We start from the raw sequence: 23400 nt of genomic DNA, 5'->3' as shown, positions 1-23400 counted from the left end.
CATACCATTAATTACTTACCCTCATCCCTAACCCATCCACAAGTTGACCTGAACACACACACACACACACACACACACACACACACACACACACACACACACACACACACACAATGTAAAAAATACCTTATATACAAGATAAATTAAATAATGAAGTACACACACACACACACACACACACACACACACACACACACACACCAAGTGACAATTTGAGGGTTAAACACCAATTACACACTTTTCTGACTCGTCTCTGATCGGCTCGGAACACACACACATACACAGGACAGTGAATCTTGTGAGAGTGCAGAGTTAACACCACACCACGGTATTCTCGGCGCCCCGACCCTCACCGCCTCGTCGAGCCCCGCCAGGCCCCTCCGACCCCGCCCCGTCCCGCAGCGTCTAGGTAACAATTTCCCATCATATATTTAGCGTAATTTCCAGGCCTTTACAGATGTTTCCAGGTGATTTAAAGACTCAGGTGTGCAGGAGTAGGTGGAGGAGGAGGAGATGAAGGGGAGAGGAGGGGTGTGAGGGGGAGGGAATAGGAGGAGGAGGTACGGAGGATTGGTGGAAAAAAACTACTTCGGCTCTATATCACGATTTTTTCTCTTTAATTAGTGGAGTTTGCATTGATTTGATATTTTAATTCATTGATGGGAAAGTGAAACAAGTTATAATCTGTAATGAGATCTTGTCTAGCTTTGTTTTTGTTTCTCGTTAAAAAAACACTTTCGTCATTATATAAATTCTCCTTTTTTTTATTAGCACGCCTAGGACTGTTTTAGTGCTTGATATAAGACTTAAAAAATATGACAAACGTGTCCCAAGTAACAATATTCAACGAAATCTAGTCTAACTACTCGTATTTTCAAATTTAAAATGATTCCGTTGTTAGATTTGAAAACTCATTTTCTTTATACGACGAGGAATTCGTGTTTTCTTTATTTATCTGGAAAGTAAAAATTTTTTGTATTCAGAATATGTAACATAAGCTAGTTTGGCTGTGGTTTCCTTCTCGATATTATACGTTTTTTTGTGACCCCGTTCGTAAAAATTACAGATGGTTTCCTGGATTTTTCTTTATTATTAGTCAGGATGGAATTGTTTTTATATTCCAGGTATTAGTTAAAGTTTATGGCAAATTAGAATATATAAGGCATTCCAGTCTAGCTCCATTTTTTCGAGGGGTCAATTTCAAAATACATTAACGAACGTATTTTAAGGTGTGACGTCATCAGTGACGTCATCACGGTACCAAGACCAGGGACGTTCCTCCATTCCAGTCTTTCTATGTCAATATTCAGTGTGTTAGTTAAACTATATGGCAAGTTAGAATATATAGTGCATTCCAGTGTGGACGTCTTTTTTCTGACGAGTTTCAACGTAAACATAAGGGACAACACGGACATTTCCCGTGCCTCCCTCCCTGTCTGTACGTAATATTTAGCTAAACCTCCAGTTGTTTCCAGGCTCATACGTGAAGGAGAGCCAATTAAGCACGAAAATAGATAAATAACCCCTAAAATCCCCAAAATAAGGCTTAAATAAAATGAAGAGTGCAACTCCGTTCAGAGCGACCACCATGAAAACATCAGGACCCAGACCGAGACCTTTCCTGATCCCTGCCCGTGTCTTTTCGTCAACATTTCCCTCAATTTCCAAGGATCTCCAGATGTTTTAGCATAAGATGTGTGGATTGTGTTAGAATTAGTTGGAGGAGGAAAAAATGAGGAATGGAGAGAAAGATGGAGGAGGAAGGATTGGAGGTGGTGGAGAGTGGTAGTAGTAGGAGGAGGAAGAGGAGGAGGAAATGAGGAATGGAGGAACAGGAGGAACAGGAGGAGGAATGAAGGTGGAAGGGGGGTAGAGAGTAGCATAGTAGTAGTAGTAGTAGTAGTAGTAACACCAACACCACCACCACCACCAGACAACAGAGCATCGCAACACCCTCCCAGAGCCTGTCACCATGACCTCCCCCTCACCCACCCACCTCCCCCTCTCCTTGTGACTCATGCGGCGCCGTGAGTCAGTCAGTAGGGCGTGAGTCACTCCTGGAATGCGCTGCCAAACGTTCATTGATTTTAAGGGGTGTGGGTGTATCGTGTACACACACACACACTATGACACACTGATGAGTAAACTAAACTGACTCCTCTCTCTCTCTCTCTCTCTCTCTCTCTCTCTCTCTCTCTGCTTCCTTACTTGACCCAACTTCGCTCTAGTAACAGAGAGAGAGAGAGAGAGAGAGAGAGAGAGAGAGAGAGAGAGAGAGAGAGAGAGAGAGAGAGAGAGAGAGAGAGAGAGAGAACAAATATATAAATGTCACTCCTCAGGTCTTTCCCAGCCACACAAACACACACACACACATACACATTAATGCAAGCGGCCGTTCACCTCATGTTATAGTCACTACAGCGCCCTCTCACTCTCTCTCTCTCTCTCTCTCTCTCTCTCTCTCTCTCTCTCTCTCTCTCTCTCTCTCGTCTGCACATGGTTACTTCAGATTTTCACACTCAAAGGCACACACACACACACACACAACACAACACACACACACACACACACACACACACACACACACACACCGACACACACTTAGTTGGAAAGTTCATTGAGAATCACTATTGAAAACTATTCATTTTTTTTTAATTGTACGTAGTTCATATAATTTCACACTAATTTCACTCTCATTCATTCATTGACTCACTCACTCGTAAACCCATTTTTTTTGTCACTCGGTTACTCACTCCTACTCGCTCTGTTAATCACTACTTGCTTCATCTTACTCTCGCCCACATTCTCTCACACACCTATTTCCTCACTGCCACTCTCACTCACTCTCTCACTCACTCGCTCAATCAGCCAGCACCCCCAGCGGCTCCTATGACCCAACTAGTTCAACAATGTCCCTCTTTAAGTGCAATAAGTGGTGAAGCAGTCAATCAACCAGTCAGTCACTCAGTCAGCTGCCGCTCCAGTCACTTCTTCCCAGTTAATGTCAATGGGTCACTCAGTATCTGGACATGCTTTTCACTAAGTCAGGGCAGAGGAGTTAGGATAAGTGAGTCTACTGTAGGATAGTCAGTGGTTGTCTAGTCATTTCACGGTTCGTTGGAAGTTAAGTGAAGCGAGTAAGGATTCTATATACGAGTAGTCACCCTAAGTTTTGTTTTTCCTTACTCTGTTCATATACTCTTGCCCTTTGAGACTTTCCTATCGTACCGTCACCTCTTTCACTCTTATCACTCCACTGGCATGATTGTTTATCACTATCTACACGCTACTGTTACCAATATGTATAATTTGAATGTCCCTTCGTCTATCACCATTGCTTGTATCACTTTCATTATAATAACTCCTACTATTAGTACTACTATTTGAATGACTATTATCACTTGAACCATACTTTCACATGTAAAATTACCGTTATTAATTATTATCACCACTAATATAAGCCTTTTCATCATCACCACCCAGACTACTGTTATTCATTAGCCATTTACTTATTTACACTGCTTTCCTTACCACAGCCACAACACCACCCTCCTTCTCACCACTAGCATCACCATTAACAGCAAAGACAAGCTAATCTATTCTCGCAACACCACCACTATCATCACCAAACACAACACACTCAAACCACTCACCACTCAAGTCACCACCTCACCATCCTTACCACACATCCTTTACAACTGACCACCACACAAAGGAAAACCAAAGGAATACAAAAAAGGAACAAATAGCAATGATTTTTTTTTTTTTTTTGTATCTTTAGAGGTACATGTGATAAGTTACACGGTCTAAAGTAATAGATGCAGGATAGTAAGGTTTAAGGCTCCTCCCCACCTACCATTCCCATTCAAACCCATTGCATATAGTTCACCATTACCACTATAACCACCATCACCACCTTACCTCACCCACTCCTACCTGTGAAAACTTCCGGTGGTGGGTTGGGAGTGGGTTAGCGTCAGAGGAAGAAGAGGAGGAAGAGGAGGAGGAGGAGGAGGAGGGTGGTAAGAGTAGTAAGCTGCCTTGAACCCTCGCCTGGCCGCTTGAACCCCGTGTTGCCATCCGCCCAAAAGAATTTAAACCCCTCATGATGGAAGGGATTCGAACCCATGACCAGCCAGCCGCCACTCACTCCACCACTCCAGTCCACCACACGCTCACCTTGCCACGCCTCGCCACACATGACACCTGGTGCACTTGTCCCCGCGCCTTCCTCACAGCATCGCTTACCTGTGGCAAGGAAAACACACGTGAAAATAAGGTTACAATATGAAAGAAATCTGAACTTGTAGAGTGAAGAGATTGGTGTAATGTAAGATCACACACACACACACACACACACACACACACACACACACACACACACACACACACACACACGTTCTCTCTCTCTCTCTCTCTCTGAACATAAAGAGTAAGACAACACGTAATACAAAACCAAACCAAATCTCTCTCTCTCTCTCTCTCTCTCTCTCTCTCTCTCTCTCTCTCTCTCTCTCTCTCTCTCAGTCACCATTTTTAGCCGAGGTCTCGCAAGATCAAGACAGTGCCGCACCACAAACAGGCTCCGTAAGGGTCACGGTGCCTGTCATCCCTGCCCTTGGCCCTGCCTTACCGCCACCTCCTCCAAGGGTTGCCCCAAAGAAGGTGTGGGTGTGTAGGAGGCAGGGAGATGGAGGAGGGAGGTGAAGGAGGGAGGATGGGTGGGTGATAGGGAGAGGGGGTGTTGGGGTGAGCGTGCGTGCGTCGAGTGGAGGATAGGGTGGGGGGTGAGGGGTGAGAGGGGATGAGGGACAGTGGTAAGATGCCCATCCAGCTAGATCCGCTCATCCCACTCCCTCTCCCTCTCTCTCTCTCTCTCTCTCTCTCTCTCTCTCTCTCTCTCTCTCTCTCTCTCTCTCTCTCTCTCTCTCCTACCCTCATCTCTCGCCACCAGCTTGGCTCTTTGTCTATGAAATGTCATGTTTTGTTTCTTATCTCTCTCTCTCTCTCTCTCTCTCTCTCTCTCTCTCTCTCTCTCTCTCTCTCTCTCTCTCTCTCTCTCTCTCTCTCTCTCTCTCTCTCTCTCTCTCTCTCTCTCTCTCTCACACACACTAGGTCTCTGTAATCTAATGTGTTGTTTCATATCCTCTCTCTCTCTCTCTCTCTCTCTCTCTCTCTCTCTCTCTCTCTCTCTCTCTCTCTCTCTCTCTCTCTCTCTCCTCTCCTTCACTAGGTTAGAGAATATGCAAAAATTTCCCAGAATTAGAGAGAGAGACCACCTTGGAGGGACCGGAAGACCTGTGGTTTGTGCGACTCTCTCTCTCTCTCTCTCTCTCTCTCTCTCTCTCCTCTCTCTCTCTCTCTCTCTCTCTCTTACTTATTATTCTTTGTTTTCCAGCCACCTGTTGACCCTCCCCTCCCCTCATCTCCCCCCTCCTCCTTATTGCTTCTCCTCCCATCATTAATCTCTCCCCCCAGCATCCCTCCCATCCCCCCACGGACAGGAAGGGAATGGGGGAGAAGGAGATAAAGAAAACAGAGACAAGAGTGGGATGAAAAAGACGTCCTGGGATAAATTTCACCTCTCTCTCTCTCTCTCTCTCTCTCTCTCTCTCTCTCTCTCTCTCTCTCTCTCTCTCTCTCTCTCTCTCTCTCTCTCTGTTGATGTCATTCCTACTTAACTCAATCCTTCTAATCCTACCTCCTTCCCTCCCTCTCTCCCTCCCTTCCTCCTCCTCCTCCTTTCCATTCTTTGATCCTTGACCTCCTCTTCCTCCTCCTCCTCTTCCACCTCCCTATCCTCGTAAGTTCTTCCCACCACCTCCTTCCCCCTCCTCTTCCACTCTCTCAAACATCATCACCTCTTCTTCCACTCCCTCAGAATCACTATTACTCTAATATCCACTATTTTCCAATCTCTCTCTCTCTCTCTCTCTCTCTCTCTCTCTCTCTCTCTCTCTCTCTCTCTCTCTCTCTCTCTCTCTCTCTCTTAGCACTTTCGCCTTCCGGTCTCTGCAGTTCTCATACCTCGTAACCTAGTTGGTGGGAATGCTGCAAAGATAGTAATTAAAGTGCTTTGAGGTTTGCCACACACACACACACACACACACACACACACACACACACACAAGGAAAGGGAACTCGGCTGAAAATGTGAAGGTAGTGACATCAATCTCGAAAGAAAGAAAAAAAAAAAAGCAAAGAGTAACAGTAGGAGTAGAATTAGTAGTAGTAGTAGTAGTAGTAGTGACTCTCAGGAAAGTCCACATTATAAAAATTATCTTTAAAGTAGAAAAGATAAGGATTCAAGATTTTGCTAGTGGTAATTTCGACATCAATAATTGTACCGAACAAATTAAATCAAATATTGTTAAGAGATATAATATTGTTCACGGCTTTAAACTTTTTCTCAGGTGTGTGTGTGTGTGTGTGTGTGTGTGTGTGTGTGTGTGTGTGTGTGCGCGTGTGTGTGTGTGTGTGTGTAGAGGTTAACAGGCACGTGTGGATGCTGGGGAGAGAGGGACATTTTTTGAGGGAATCACCTTGAGAGAGAGAGAGAGAGAGAGAGAGAGAGAGAGAGAGAGAGAGAGAGAGAGAGAGAGAGAGAGAGAGAGAGAGAGAGAGAGAGAGCAGTGTCGCCCATTGTACCATTGTCTACCAAAATAGTTACCATTATGCAAATTCATCACAATAACCACCACCACCATCACCACCACAATCACCATCATCACTAACTACTATCTGTGGATTACTACTATTAAAACTATCAACATTATCCTTCACAGTACGACACAACCTACCACCACCACCACCACCACCACAACAACAACAACAACAACAACAACAACACATACTACAAGAGTGACTCAACCCTCTCCACCCCCCCCACAACCTGCCCACCACCCATCCCGCGACCCCTATGTATCCCACCACTACCACCACCATCACCACCACGACAATCACCATCTGGGCAATCACTCCCCGTTATGCCACGCTGATTGGAAGACGTCAACACACGCAGTGGAGAGAGGGAGAGGGACTTGGGAGGGCTTGTATTGGAGGAGGGACTGGGTATGCGGGTTAGAGAGAGAGAGAGAGAGAGAGAGAGAGAGAGAGAGAGAGAGAGAGAGAGAGAGAGAGAGAGAGAGAGAGAGAGAGAGAGAGAGAGAGAGATTAAACGGTTATGGTATTGCAAGGGAAGAAGAAATAAATGTCAGGAATGAAAAAATAAACAAACTAAAGGTGATCATCAGATTACAAAGAAATTAAAAACGAAAAAAAAAGAAATAGAAAAATTCAAAAGAAAAAAATAATAACCGTCAGGAAGAAAAAGAACGCAAGAAAGAAAAATACTTATTGGTAACCCTAGACGCTTTAAAGTGACGTCACAACTCACCTAGAAATTTCCTTAACACTTGACTTGATAATGACACGAATAAACAAACAAACAAACAGACAGACAGACAGACAGACAGACAGACAGATAGACAGCTCTTGAGGTCGTGAATCTAATCGTGTTTCTCTCCTGGAATTGATCCTTTAACTAAGAATGACACTTTAATTAAATACTTGATGGTTAATGATGCCTCTATTACTATTATTTCTTCTTACCCTTCTCTTTCTCTTTCTCGTTTTCTTTCTCTTCCCTCTCCTCCTCCTCTTTCTCCTCCTTTTCTTCTTCTTCGTCCTCCTCCTCCTCCTACTACTACTACTACTACTACTACGTTCCTTCATCTGCTAATAATGATTCTTATTCGACAGTCAGTGACATATCTTATCTTAATCAAGTAATCCTACACGACTTTCTAATATTAAGAGCACTATAATGTTTTTACTTTACTCAATTAAGCCCCTTGCTAAGAGTAATGTGTTTTCAAACGACAAATTTGCACCAGGGAATTGTAAAAAGAGAAGTTAAAGCGACGGAGCTCAGTTATTTACCCATGAATTTATTTATTACATGTACAAAAAAAATAAATAAATAAATAAAATGTAAATAAAAGAAGTAGTAATATATTAAACTGTGGCTGAAATACGTAACGCTTAGCAACTCAAGTCACACGGGATGAACACACAAATCACCCACTCGTCACAAAACTCAGTGATCTCACTCATAGTCACACATTAATCAAGCCATCTTTCTTTTTTTTTCGTTCACTCACACCAACTAACATACAAAACATTCTGCACGCTTATTCACTAAATCGCACAGTGACTCACGCGAGAGTTAAGACGCATACTTTCCCGCTGAGTGTCTGTGTGTCCGTCTGTGTGTGTGTGACTCGTGTCTGTGTGTGTGTGTGTGTGTGTGTGTGACTGAGTGCATCTTATTCAGGGTAAGAATGTGGGTTAATGTTAATCCAGGGTTAGTCCTCACGCTCTTCCTTCAGGGGTTGGGAGCAGGTGATGACTGGGCCACACCTCGAGGAAGGCAAGAGAGTAAAGGATAAGGTTGTATTCTTAAAACATTCTTCGTCTTACCTCGACCACTTTCAACAGCCTCTTGTGGAAATGTTAAGGGTTTCTAGGGACGTTTCATTGGTCATTGTGATACTTTGATAAGTTTGGGTTCTTACAACATCCTTCATTTAACCATCTACTTCCTGCAGGCTCTTGAAGAAATGCGAAGGATTTTCAAGGACGTTTTCATGATTTCAGTGATAATTTAACATGGATTCCGCATAATTATTGTGGAAAAACAGCCGTGACAACCCGACTAATCATCTGTGGCCTTTGAAAATATACCTGGCGAGAGGTCTGTATCAGGGAATCCGGGGAAAGGGAGGGGAAGAAGAAAGATGATGCTAGAGACTAAACAAGGAAAATAAGCTGTAAAGAGATGTGATGATGAACACGAGAAGGAAAACAAGACAGCGGAATAAAGGAAAGGTAGGATGAGGTAAGAGAGGGAGAGAGTGATGAAGAGGAACAAGGAAAAATAAGCTATGAGGGGAGGTGATGATTGCGAAGGAGGAAGGAAATAAGATAGAGAGAGAGAGAGAGAGAGAGAGAGAGAGAGAGAGAGAGAGAGAGAGAGAGAGAGAGAGAGAGAGAGAGAGAGAGAGAGAGAGAGAGAGAGAGAGAGAGAGAGAGAGAGAGAGAGAGAAAAGGTACAATAGGAAGAGGAAACATGATGAAAAATAAATAAACCAAGAGGAACGAGGAAGATGATGTGCAAGAAAGGATGTGAGGAAGTGAGATGAGTTTTTAAAGAGGGAGAGAGAAAGGGAGAGAAAAAAAAAAGAGATAGCAGAAGGGGAAGATATTTGAACTGAACCCAGATACGTGAGTTTCAGAAAGTAATGGGCGGAAGGGAATGGGGGATGGAAAATGAAGAAGGATAGAAGCAACGAAAACGGAAGACAGGTGGCGGATGAATGTCAGAAAGCAGATGAATAAAGAGGAAGAATAAGAAGAGAAAAACACAGACAGGAAAGGAAAATGGAAAGATATTTGAAAGCGGATGAGAAGGAAGAATAAGAAGTTAAAGAGAGGGGAACAGGAGAATGAAAAGGAAGAAGTGATAAAGCAGGAAAGAAAAAGAAGTGACGAGGAAGATAGGGAAGCTGTGTGAAGGCTTGTGAGTAAGAGAAAATGATGTGAGAGAATGAGGAAGTAATTAAAAGGAAGGCAGGAGGGGAAGTAATGATATGCCAGGATGCAGATGGTGAAAAAAAAAAAAAAGGAGAGGGGAAGAGATTTGAAGGCATAAGGAGTGACTGATGAAGGGGAATGAGAGAGGAGGGAGGGAGAGGAAGTAATGAGAAGGAAGGCAGGTGTTGGAGGGATGGTATGTCTACACCTGGTGTCTTAGTTCCCGTCGAGGGAGTGAAACCCACACCACTGTTGACTTTGCAAACACCATAACGTACGTGTGTGTGTGTGTGTGTGTGTGTGTGTGTGTGTGTGTGTGTGTGTGTGTGTGTGTGCGTGCGCTGCCCTTCCTTTAAACATACCACACACACACGTCTGACTTTCACTCCTCAACGTCCCTCCTTCACGGTTTCCTCCACCCGCCCCTTGCCTTGCCTTTCCCTCCCCTCCCTCCCTGCCTCCCTCCCTCCCTCCCACTCCCGGCCATATACACACTTTTCCCCAGTGTTGCCTGTACGCCTCGCCAGCGGGTCAAGGCTACACTGGCGGTGGCGGCGACGGCGACGGTTGACTGTGACCATTACAGCGCTAAACAACCAAAAGTAGGAGTAAAGAAACCAAGCAATAATATCTAACAGGTAACAATAACACTACACTATAACAAAAAGAAAAAAAAATCAAATGAAAATCGCGCCAAACGATGAAGAGTAAGACTGAAAATATATTTATCTATATATTCAAAAAAAGATAACGAATGCTAATACAAAAATACACGAAAAATTAAACAGAACATCACTATCATTACTACTTCCGCCACCACCACGACCCCCCAAACAAGAGGCAGACAGACAGACAGACAGACTTAGAGACACACAGACAGACAGACCAGTTAAGTGTACGGAACAAACCCTTCGTTAGGCTACAGCGGCCCATAAGACGCGAGCCAGCATGCACTGAGCGAGGCACGATCCGCTTCTTCGCACGTTGTGTTAGGCAAGAGTCAGCTGGGCGGGGTGGGCGGAGTGGGCCTCGTGACGTTAAGTGGTGGGCTGTAGTGGGCTGGATTAAGTTCGGTTCTAAAATTCACAGCACTTTTATTTGTTAGGTGAGGTGAAATTAATAGGGATTAGAGTCGGCTGGGTTTGGTTCGGTTACAGAATCCACATCAAATTAATTTATTGAGTGGAGTTCAGTTAAGGTGCTGGTCTGAGGCTAGTGCTGAGGTTAGTGGAGGCTGAGGTGGGCTGAATTACGAAAGCTTCTAAAATCCACAGCACTGAAGGTTGTGGAGTTTGTGGAGGCGAGGTGCGAGTCTGGAATTAATGGAGGCTAGGGTGGGTATATTGAAACACGGCATGAAGCAAGGCCTGGAAGTAATATGCCACGGTATTCCCAGGGCATCTTGAAAGGTGACCAAAAAGAGCCAAGCAGGAAGACTGGGAATACCTTTCTTTGTGTCAGTATTCCTGTGATGATAATGATCCTGCCTTCGCTGTCCCTCCCTTCCCTTCAAAACCTGGCAGACAGAAAGATGAATGACGAAAAACAAGACGCTTACACACACACACACACACACACGCTATCCCCACTGCGGCCTCCTTATGTACGTATTTGTTGAGTCACTTCCGAGACGTGTACGTAATCCTTCCTCCCATCACCCTCCCTCTCCCCTCCCCACTTTCTCCTTCTCCCTCACCCTAAAGTCCAACACGCGGCATTTTTTTCCCTCCATCCCTCCCCTCTCTCTCTCTCTCTCTCTCTCTCTCTCTCTCTCTCTCTCTCTCTCTCTCTCTCTCTCTCTCTCGTAACAGATAACCTCATTACAACATTATCAGTCCCATGAAACCACACAATATAACGAAAAAAAATAAATAAATAAATACCAAAATATAGATATCTTAACCTATGACCTCTTTGCAACATGACTAATTCCACGCAACGGCACAATAACAAATAAACTCAATAAATCAACGAACGGCGAACAGCACAAGAAAATAATAAGAAAATCAACACCGCTATTATTACAAAGCTCAAATAATTACTTCACTAACATCGACTGTACCATCAAGAGCGAAATAGGTAACCACTCAACAGCGCGCATCACTATCCAGGCTACGCAGAAGGGGAAGACTCTTTAACCTACGCATGATAAGAGCTGGGCGAGATAAGGATAAGATAACCTGAACTATAAAGAAATCACTGATGAATAGACTACACCACCACCACCACCACCACCACCATTACCACTAGATACAATGGTGCTGTATGCGAGGGATGGAAAAATGTAAAGGTTAATGATAATGGTGGTGATGGTGACAAATCTACCTGGTAATGATGCAAGTCTGTTCTTTACTTTTTCTTTTCTCAGACTTTTTTTCGATTGTAAGATTTTTTTTTTTTTTTTTTTTGTTAATTGGTTTTCTGTTCGTCTATGAAGAAATACTTGGGGAAACAGAAGAAAAAAGAGGAGGAGGAAGAAGAAAAGAGGAGACAGAGTTGGGAGAGGAGATTCAATAATAACAACACCACCACCACCACCACCACCATCACCACAACAACAACAACAACAACAACACAACCACTCAAACAAGCAGCAAAGGAGAACAGATCCTAACGACATGCAACACCAAAAATAAGGTGAGGGCCACGTCGACACCATTCCAAGCAGTGCAAATATACACCACTGCAGCAAGCTTACGAGGACAACCAGCACACACACACACACACACACACACAGAGAGAGAGAGAGAGAGAGAGAGAGAGAGAGAGAGAGAGAGAGAGAGAGAGGAAAGCTTAAGGGAACATCTCAACTTGTCCCACTCAGCAGCGTGCAACAAGACTGCCCTCTATCACACACCCTCTTACAGTGCACTCTGCTAGACACCCTTTTAAAGATTACCTCCCCACCTTCTCCCTCTCCTCTTGCCTGTAACTTCCCTCTCGCCCTCCCTTCACTCCTTGGACTATCTTCCCTCACCCCTTCCTTCCCCTCACCAGATAAGTGTAGCAGCCTGGATGAGGGAGGGGGTAGGAGGGAGATGAGGGCGGAGAGAAAGAATGCTAGAGAAGAATGCTACAAGAAACGTAAGGAAAAGGTCGAATGGGAAGGAAAGAAAGGAAGAGGAAGGGGAAATGCTGACAGGGTGTACATAAGAAGACGGAGAAGACGGAGGAGGAGGAGGAGGAGGAGGAAAGATGGAGTACAACGTGGAGAGGGGCCAGCAGCTTTCCTACGCGTACCTCCTCTTCACCCTCCATCACTGCTGCCTCCTCCTCTTCCTTCTCCGCCGCCGCCGGTCCTGCCCACGGCTCCTCCATGATAACCATAACTACCCCATAACTACCTAATTGAGAGAGAGAGAGAGAGAGAGAGAGAGAGAGAGAGAGAGAGAGAGAGAGAGAGAGAGAGAGAGAGAGAGAGAGAGAGAGAGAGGGGTGGGGAAGCAGAGCAGCGAGGAGTAGCAAAAAATAACAAAAATAATAATAGACCCCTTCACAGAGGACACAGCAAATACAACACAGAAATGCCAAGGCTACCGGGCCCGCCAGACCACCCGAAGGAGGCGGGGCGAGGGACAGACTGGGGACAGACGGGCTGGAGGGGGCGGGAAGAGGCATTACGACAACAAAGGTCCCGCTAGTGTTGTGGACATCCGTGGCCTGTATTCTTAGACGCCTTGTTCTCCAATAAGGACTATTTTTTCACAGGCCTCAGATCAGTAATCGGGTTTTCTCGGGTGTTTTTCGTATTTACTAAGTAGGATTATTGTTCGATTATCACAAGATTCATGAAGACACTTAAAAAAACAGCAGTACCCCATGACAACACCATTGAAAACCCTGTAACACGTGAAAAATACTCTTGACAGCTAATATTACTCAATGGAAACCCTGAAACTTATGAAAACACCTTTGAACATCACTAACTCATGAAATCATAAAAAAAAAACTCAATAACTCGTGAAAATACCAAAATAACTTCCACCACAACATCTTGAAGAAACTCGAGGCGAGGCACCGAAACATTTAACAATACAAGGGTGTTTCTTCACTTTCTTGCTTCATTTAATGGGAGGAATGACCTTATTTCATGCCTCTCCCACGCCCAAGACTCGAGAAGATAAGCACTGGTAGAATATTAAATAAAGAAACATTATTATTGATGACACCTTCATTGGTAACTTACCGCGGTGGTCAAGTTAAAGGTTGAGGTTAATTAAGTACTGTACCGTATTTGTTATTTTAAGAGACTGGTAGCGGTCACTGAGATTACGGTAAGGTCAAGTGTGTGTGTGTGTGTGTGTGTGTGTGTGTGTGTGTGTGTGTGTGTGTGTGTGTGTGTGTGTGTGTGTGTGTGTGTGTGTGTATCCTTGAACGGCAGTAGCAAAAAGTGGCTGCTACTGCTTCACACTCCATTGCTCTCTCTCTCTCTCGCTCTCTCTCTCTCTCTCTCTCTCTCTCTCTCTCTCTCTCTCTCTCTCTCTCTCTCTCTCTCTCTCCCTTTCACGTACTCAGCCACCCACCTTCACTAACACACCTGCTCCCAAGTCTTCTTAACCGGTACTGTTCCTCTGCTCAATTACCATTATTCATTCATCCGCTAACTTCCTCCGTCTCTCCTTACAGGTTAATTAATATGCCTTAAATACTGCTGCTGTTATTCAATGCTGGGGATTCGCTATTAAATGGAAGCTTGGAGGACTAACTAGGCGATATTTCCAAGTTTTTGTGCTTCTGTGGGTGGCCTTGAGAGCAACAAATATAGTACTGCTACTTGCATTCACCATACTAATCATCCTCTCTCTCTCTCTCTCTCTCTCTCTCTCTCTCTCTCTCTCTCTCTCTCCTCTCTCTCTCTCTCTCTCTCTCTCTCTCTCAGGGCAGAGTGGATGAGACTTGCTATCTGGAGCAGAGTGGCTTGGACAAGATTAGTTAAGAAGTGATAAGACTGCCGGTTTCTTAACTTTTCTCTTACGTAAATGCAAGGGTTTATGGTCACGAGGAAAAGGTGTGTGTGTGTGTGTGTGTGTGTGTACGAGAGAGAGAGAGAGAGAGAGAGAGAGAGAGAGAGAGAGAGAGAGAGAGAGAGAGAGAGATCAGATCCACCAGCAAACTGAGAAACACTGACACAGGCAAACAACACTTACAGAAAAGATAAAAATAACAAAGAGCGCAAAGAATAACAATTATCAAACATCAAGAATAAACACCAGAAATTATTCAGTTGGCAGTGGTGCGTGATAACCTCCACATTAACATAATATTGGAAGGTGTATCGTGAAAGTCATTCGGTGGAGAAAACAACAACAACAACAACAACAACAACGACGATAACAACAACATAACCTTAACATTTCCTTCACACATATTATCGAGGCAGACTCAACGGATTTCACGTACCAAGCGAGTAGATGAAAGCAAGAAATGTAGTTTTTCTTTGCAGTTTTACTTATAAGAGACTAATATTAAAGTGAGCAATTAGGACAGCATTTACTAACAACTATACTAACGCAACTAATTCACTCATTCTAACTTAACAATTCTAACAGTAAGTGGTTCGCAGACTTAAGGTGCAACTGTACTAATAATAAAAAAATAAAAAACATAACTTTTTTTTATTTGAATTCTTCTAGTGGCCTCATCAGTCAGAATCACGTTATCTTGAAACATTTATCTTTGCTTTGTTTTATCTTGAGGCGCTGCAAGCTTTCTTTTATCTCCTTAGAGTTCCCCCCCCTGCACCCGTCACCACCACCACCACTACTACCACCCAGTCACTGTTATCAAGATGTCCTGAGCTCAGCGGTGTTCAGGCATATCCCAGGAAGCTGTTTAGTGGAAGTGGCAGTTATTGACTGATAGTATGAGCATTTATCCCCCCGTAGAAGTAAGAGGGTATGATGCTAGGAAGTATTGAAAGTATTAAGTTAAAGGGAATATTCTGACAGTAACTTTGGTCATGCAGTGGCGCTACAAAGTGATTTTAAAGTTCTATCAAGATTATATACTTCAGTTGACTAAGGAGAGTTGATATACGCTAGGGGGAACGAAAATAAGCGCTAACTATGGCATTCTTCCGTAAGGCAACTGTACCTCCGCTATCAGTTTTCTTTCATTCTGGCAAAGCTGTTTAATCTTAGCCACTCAGCACGCACGGAAGAAAGTCCTGCTATGTATTCTTTGTTTTTCTCTCTGACTTCTTTATTATTGAAATGACAAAGTGTCCTCACATTGTTATCTTTGAGGAGAGTGATGATAAACTATCCCCGCCAGACAAAATAGTTTATCACACGCACACACACACACACACACACACACACACACACATACATACGCACACTCTTACTGTTGGTCACTCTTATCAACTTTGCTGTCGCCACATCTTCACCCTCACCTGCATCAATACAAACAAATGAACACCACCACCACCACGCTGTCACATCGGACATGCCTTATCTCCCCTCTTCTCCCCACACACACACCATAACAAGCACAATCATCACCACACCCTCACCACCACTACCACACTCCACCCACAAACTACCATACCACTACTACCATGCATCATTCCCTCCACAAAACCGCACCATGTCTCATCCCAATGACACGACCATCACCATAGTTTTGCCATAACCATTAACCACTACATTTATATTCAGTATCGTCCTAAAGCAAGAACTCGTTTATTTTTTCACGACTATAAATTTCCTTCTCCCCTCCAACCCACTCCAACCACTCTTATACTGCAACACTTCTGCCCTCACCTCCACTACTTTGTAAAGGCTCTAGTTGAAGTTCCACGAGTTTTTAAGGATGTTTTCATAGTTCTAGTGACAGATTAACCTGATTCCTACATAATTAACAGGACAAGCGGTCTTCAAAATCCAAGTAACCATCTCTGTGGACTTTCAAAACAGTCGTGGTAAGAGATAGCAAAGCGTTTCAGAACAGGGGCCTTATTACTTCCAAACTTGTACCACCATCACCGCCATCCACTTCCTCATCTTTCCGTCACTTCTTGTTCCCATCATCGCACCTTCTGGGAGGTGGTGGCACCCTCACCAGGTACCCCAAGGTGTAAAACCATGCACATCCAATTACTTCTATTTGTGGGGGTGTCGCGCCCTAAGCTAGTTATAGAAGCCCATGGGGTGGGGGATGGTATACGGAAGAGTGGAGACGGGGGAGGGGGAGTGTGTGTGTGTGTGTGTGTAATGGGGGAATGGACAGGGAGGAGGAAGAGAAAAAGAGGAAGGTTAGTGAGGGAAAAGATGAGAAATAGGGAAGGAGGGATACGTATATAAATAAAGAGGGAAAGTAAAGGGGGAAGAAGTGAAAGGCGAGAGAGTAAACGAAGATAAATTGTAAACAACAAGGAGGAAACGGGGGAGAGATGAAATAAGAAACGCAGGCATGTCAGAGCGTTAAAAGAGAGTTAAAAGGGGTTGAAGGCGGAAAAATTATGTGGTGGCGGAAAAGGGAACGATGTGGGAGGGAAAAGGTGGGGAGGGGGACGCAAAAATGGGGAAGACGGGAGGAAGACCAAGGAGGCGGCATAAGGGAGTACATAGTTATTCCATGCTGGTTAACTTTCGAACTCTTCGGAGGTACTGAGTAATCCTGTTAGCGTGGCGAGACTCACGATGGCTGGATCTCACTGGCTTGCTCTGCTTCACTCTTTTCAAAGCTATACTCACTCAGTGCTTCACTCGCTCTGCTTCACTCACTCAGGGCCTCACCCACCTGTATGCTACACTAATCTGTCTCCACTCAACGAAAGTCATACATTCATCTATCGACAATCTTAAATTTTAAACACCAGGTGCATTTCTAATCGCCTGTTTCACTTAAGACATTCAGGATTCGATGCCACAATGTAACAAATCACAATGAGGGACAAGCCTTTAGTCAACCACTGAAACCTTCACTCTCTGGTCTGACTCACCTGAGGTTTCGTCCGCCTACCTGCCTGCATGCCTGCCTGCACCTGCACACGAATTGCCTCACATACCAAGACGCGCATCACCGCCAACCCAAAGAGAGGCAGGGAAGGAAAGACGCAACACAAAAGAATCGTAACTCAACATTATGACGGCGGAACAAAATTTTATGCCGTGACTGAAAGTAAAATTATTCTTATTGTATCTCTCTCTCTCTCTCTCTCTCTCTCTCTCTCTCTCTCTCTCTCTCTCTCTCTCTCTCTCTCTCTCTCTCTCTCGTTTATTTCAGGTATACCTCCCCTCCCGCGGCTCCCTCCATCACCTAGTTTCCCTCCTCCTCCTTAAATACCCAGAAACCGCTCCCCTACTGACGTCCGCAGGCCTTACAATGAAGTTGCTCAGGTGGGGCGGCGTGGGAGGGAGGGAGGGAGGAAGAGGAGGAGGAGGAGGAGGAAAGGGTTGGGAGTGGAAGGAAAATGATTCGCTACCGGCAGCATGATTCAAAGAAGACACGATTTCCTTCCTGCTAGCCATGTCTGTCTGTTTGTCTTCCTCTCTTGTCTTCCTTCCCTTCCTTCCTCCCTCCCGCCCCGCCTTCCTGCCTCTGGGCTATGCGTCATCACAATAGTAGTGAGCAAGATCTTTCGCGGAAATACTCTAATTTGAGGTAAAATTCCTGGACTTTCTACCCTCACTCCTCCACCTAGTCCTACTTCCACCCACACTACACACCGACCCACCCACACACACACACACATACACACCTGAAGGCCATAAATGCTTGATACTCCCGAGGGGGAAAATAAACAATAAAGAAGACGTTTCGTAAACAAACTATCAATCCTAACACTTAACTAAGCCACTTAGAGGCGTCAGTTCAGTCGATTTCGTGATTTATTTTCTAGCAACACTTAAACAAGCACCAAACGTTTTCTTGCTTACTTTTCTCAATACGATCTCTCCTTCGGCATACATATACGCCAACCGTTTTCTTGTTTCTGGTTTCTTTCCAAAAATCTATTTCTTTCCATTAGTGTACAGATAAGACATGCATCAAACTTTTTTTAACAATACAATATTCTATTTGCTATACAAGTATCAATAATTTTCTTCTCAATCTCTTTACACAATACAATCCTCATCCTTGGTTTATAATTTGGATACGCATCAAACGTTTATTTTTCTCGATTTATTTGCTATATTGCATAGAATCTCCTTTGTCATTCAACTGAACAAGCACCAGGTTCTCTTCTCCAGGTTCTCTTCTCGTCTTCTTTTCACGAACAAGACAAACACCCAACTTTGTAAAACTTTGTCTCGTTTTCTTTGTCACGTAACTTTCCTTTCCCTTAGTATACAAACAAGCAAAGCACCTAACTTTCTTTTCTTACTTTTTTTTCACGTTAACTTTCCCTCCCTTAGTGCACAAACAATACAAGCACCTAACTTTTTCTTTCCTCACTTTTTTTTCACAATTTTTCTCTCCTTCAGTGGACAAGTAATATATGAACTAAGCGGTTTTTTTTTTTTTTTCGTCTCAGTTTCCTTTCTCAGTGCAATCCTCTCCCTTATCGGTAGGCTTAAATAGAGACTTATAGTGTTTAACTTTCTAGGTTCTCTTTGCGTTCAAACTTGTGCAGCTTCAGAGACGTGCAACCCTGGAAGAGATGGGGTAGGCACGAGTTGTATTTATGACCCTGAGCCAACTACGCTGATGAATTGTTGGGATTGTTATAGTGGTGATGGTGGTGGTGGTGGCGGTAGTAGTAGTAGTAGTAGTAGTAGTAGTAGTAGTAGTAGTGGTGGTGGTGGTGGTGGTAAGAATAAGAAAATTATAATGACAGGAATATGAAGGGATGTGAAAACAACGACAACAACATGAAAACAAAAAAAATCCACCTCAAATAAAAAAAGGGGGAAAAAAAAGAAAAAAGAAATCACGCCACAGTCCCAACACAGATTAAATAAATCCAGGAGCTTCCCTGGTGACCTTCCAGACAAAAAGTCGACACGCCAATCAAGGAAAACACCAAGTACATTAAATTAAAAAACACCACCCAATCCATCCACTATAAAAATAACAAGAAATGCATAAATATCAAGAACTACCAATGATGCAACAGAAAAAGAGCCGTGGGAAAAAAAAGTTAAGAATCTAATTAACGAGAGAAAAGAACTGTAATCGTGGGAAAACTGCAGTGATCTTGAGACAGTTTAAGTTAACGTAAGAGAAAAACTATAATTAACGAAAAAAGCTTCTTGTTGCGTCACCTGGCGGCGGTCGGGGGGATGGGGGAAGGTGAATTAATGAGGCTGGGAACTCGGGTAGGTGTTCCTCTCAAGATGACCCATGAATAATTAGTGATGACCTGCAATCTCTCTCTCTCTCTCTCTCTCTCTCTCTCTCTCTCTCTCTCTCTCTCTCTCTCTTTCTCTCTCTCTCTCATACCTGTCCGTATTAGCCATACCTGGAAAGCTTCAAATTCTTACCTGGCGACCTCACGCAGAACTGGAATGTAGCAGGTATTAGTACTCTCTCTCTCTCTCTCTCTCTCTCTCTCTCTCTCTCTCTCTCTCTCTCTGACAAAAACTTGTTCACCCATCTTTTTTTTTTCCTCCAGCTGAAATTAACCTAATGGTGCTTCTATTGGCATGAATAAGACAGGTAGCTGTTCTAATGATGGCATATGGGAAGCTTAGAAGTTAATGAAACGGGAAATTCAGCACGGTACTATACAAAAGAGCGACAAATGAATACAAGAAACTGATGAAAGGAATGATACACTGAGGTTGACTGATAGAATGAAAGGAGTAAGAAGGAAATGCTACGGGGAAACTGATAACATAACAAGACAACGATGGGGACTTGTGATATGAACAAATAGTGATGACCATACAAACACACACGAGAATATTTGTTAATAGTCAAGACAACGAAGAATGATCATACACCGCATTTATACATCAGGTGTAGCATACGTATTGAAACTGATGGCGAAAAACAAAATGCAAGGAATATAATAAATAAAGCGAGTAACAATCTAACTAGTGATGGCACAGCAAGAGTTCGCGAAGCAGGATTCGGAGCAACAGGACGCCCTGAGAAAGACCCCACTAATAAAAGACAATTCCCTGACTCACGAACATAATTGTTATTTCTTGCCGGAGAGGAGACGAAACCCAGCTCCTGCCCTCCCCCCCCCCTCTCTCTCTCTCTCTCTCTCTCTCTCTCTCTCTCAGCCTCCCTCCCACCCTCTGAACTTGCTCTCCTCTGCTCTCCTCTCCACTATACCAGTTCTCATATTTCTTCTTCTCCCTCCACGTCCCTACCTTATCTTCTGCTTCTTCTGTCTCTTCTTTCACTTTAATCCATCTTCCACTTTTTTTTTTCGTCTTCCTGTTCACCTCTTCCACTCCTTGCACAACTCTTACTTTTTAATATTATTTTCTTTCACTTTTGTCTATCTTCATGTATTATTTCATATCCGTCTCTCTCTCTCTCTCTCTCTCTCTCTCCCCATCTTTTCCACCTGTCCCTCCAATTTTCCTCTCGCAACCTCTCCACTTCCCAAGTTCTTATCTCGTGTTGGTATCATCCACGTCCTCCACACTCTGCCCTCTAGCTTACAACCATCTCATCTTACGGACGTTACGCAGTATGGTTAGCAACAGGTATTGCGACTTGGATCTCCCCACTGCACCTTCCCGTCCCGGCAGCACACGTTAAAAGGTTAAAAGCAAGTCCAAATATATTGTCCCTGCGTGTACACTCCTTAACTACACAAACGAGTATAATGTAATGACACCTTTTAATAAGTTTAGTGGTTGAGTTATGGCGCCAAGACATCGAGGTCATATGATACCCTGTAACTATGCAAGACGGAGTGCTACCTCTTCCAACGAAAAATTAAGGAGTGGTCGTGCCTTTTAAAAAGTTCGCCTCACACCACATATGTTCCTCCTTGTCCCTTTCACCCTATACAATATATTAAGGTCACAGAAGCCGCAGCTGACTGTATGCAGGGAAGTGGGAAGTAAGGAAGAGGGTCACAGTTCCCGCAGGGGATGAGTGGTACAGCGGCGTCTTTTGAGGCCAAACACCCACAGGGGACAGCCTCAGTAGGTGAGGGACGCTGGGCCAGTGGGCGGCTGGGAGAAGGGAGAAGCTAGCGAAGGACTAAATGACCTTGTTGAGAAAGTTACGATGACTAAGGTTGTACTTCTTGTTGTTGGTGGTGATAGTGGTCGTGGTGGTCACACACACACACACACACACAGCGTTTCTCGTGGGTTGGTCCTCCCGTTTTTAAGTTCTCTACTACAATGTACTACAGTATGTACAGTTTAATTACTTTATTTACTTATTCGTTCTCCGTTACCTACAGCGGGGCTTTGTACGGCGACAGCAGGCGAGGGGCGGGGCGGGGGTGCAAGGGACGGTCTATTTCAGTGTAAACAATGCGGCATTGTGAAGCATCGAGCCCAAGGCTCATCAAACGAGGCGACACAGTTTTGACGGGAAGTTACCATAACAAACACTCGCACGCAAACACACACACACACACACCTAAACTGCCGTCAAGAACACTGGCAGTCCCACCACGAACTCATGAACTCCCATGAGAAAAAATAAATAAATAAATAAATAAATAAAGTAAAAAATTCGCCATTGGTCATGATCGTGAGCAGGAATATCTCAACAAGCCCCTGGAGGAAGAAGAAGCGTTAGCGTAACAGCAACAGCAGCAGTAGGAGGAGGAGGAGGAGGAGGAGGTAGGATGATTAAGGCGCACCACGATCACTTTCACTGACGAAGGAGCCGCTCGTTAAATTGTGAACCCATCCTATCCCACCCGCGGTTCCTCCTTCCGTCAGTGTCCTGCCCAATTTCCAACCGTTTTTCCCGCTCGTGTCCGATGGGCGTGGCTGTTTCGCTGCAGACCCCGCTGTTGATGATGATAAAAGGACAGTGGGCAGGGAGGAGGGAAGGATGGTAAGGCTCAGAGTGATTTTATAAAAAGCTATCGATGATCAAAGGTGTTTTAGCGACATTATAATGCAAACTTACCTTCCTCCCTCCCTCCCTCCCACCCCACCCTTCCTTTTCACCTTCCCTCCCTCTTCCATCCTCTCTCAGCCACATCTTGCTGACGACACGCGACCATCCTTCTCATCTTTCACCCACACCTGTCCTCCACCTGTCCTTTTTTCACGTACCTGACCCCCAAACTTATTTTCATCTAACCTACCTTCCACCACGTCTGTCAATGTACCCTTCCTCTACCTGCTTCTCACCACACCTGACCACCAACTCTTCATCTACACATCTATCTTCCACCTCATCTAATTTAACTACCATCTACACACCTGCCCACCATGTCTGCCTTCTCGCAGACCTCACCATACCAGCCACGAATACACACCTGAACAAAGTACCTTTCCTCTACACACCTGTCCACTGTACTTGCTTTGCGCCACACCGTATCATCATATACTCTTTCAACACGTGTTCACCGCATCTGATTTGCTCCACACCTGATCACGAGCTATTCTTCCTAATCATCCGTCAAAACAAGTGTCATTCTCAAACGCCGCCGCTTTTGAATTTATTTCCTTCACGGCATCAAAAAATTATAATTCATGATCTTGCTAACTAACAGGGCCCGAAATTTGGTAATAGCTCTCTTACCTGACTTGTAAATTGTTCACAAAGGCTCGCACTGATATTTCATCCAGGAGCACAGCGTCCCCAATCCCAACTTCTTCGTAGGACGCCATCTCCTCAGCACGATGGCACACTCCCCCTTCACCGACTCCGAAAGACCAACTGACGGCCACATGATGTGGTGGGCCGGAGATCAACGAA

The 23400-nt window shown here is 44.3% G+C and overlaps 2 protein-coding genes across 3 annotated transcripts in view; one reads left to right on the top strand and one right to left on the bottom strand.

The window, feature by feature from the left end:
* LOC135110646 (unconventional myosin ID-like) overlaps positions 1-23384 on the bottom strand; it is a 68629-nt gene extending 45245 nt beyond the window's left edge. The window contains exon 1 of the mRNA XM_064023180.1: positions 23224-23384. Within this exon, the coding sequence (XP_063879250.1) occupies positions 23224-23312 (89 nt within the window). The 5' untranslated portion in view covers positions 23313-23384. The remainder of the gene's footprint in view (positions 1-23223) is intronic.
* LOC135110654 (swi5-dependent recombination DNA repair protein 1 homolog) overlaps positions 174-23400 on the top strand; it is a 25874-nt gene continuing 2647 nt past the window's right edge. Inside the window, exon 1 of one of the 2 annotated variants that reach the window (XM_064023210.1) lies at positions 174-409. The gene's annotated coding sequence lies outside the window, so the exon portion shown is untranslated. Of the gene's footprint in view, positions 410-21127; positions 21265-23400 lie in introns of those variants that run through there. The other variant, XM_064023209.1, reaches the window with a different exon arrangement.

Source organism: Scylla paramamosain, chromosome 20 (genome assembly GCF_035594125.1).
Source record: "Scylla paramamosain isolate STU-SP2022 chromosome 20, ASM3559412v1, whole genome shotgun sequence".
Taxonomy (NCBI): Eukaryota; Metazoa; Arthropoda; class Malacostraca; order Decapoda; family Portunidae; genus Scylla; species Scylla paramamosain.
This window is presented reverse-complemented; position numbering and strand designations above follow the sequence as displayed.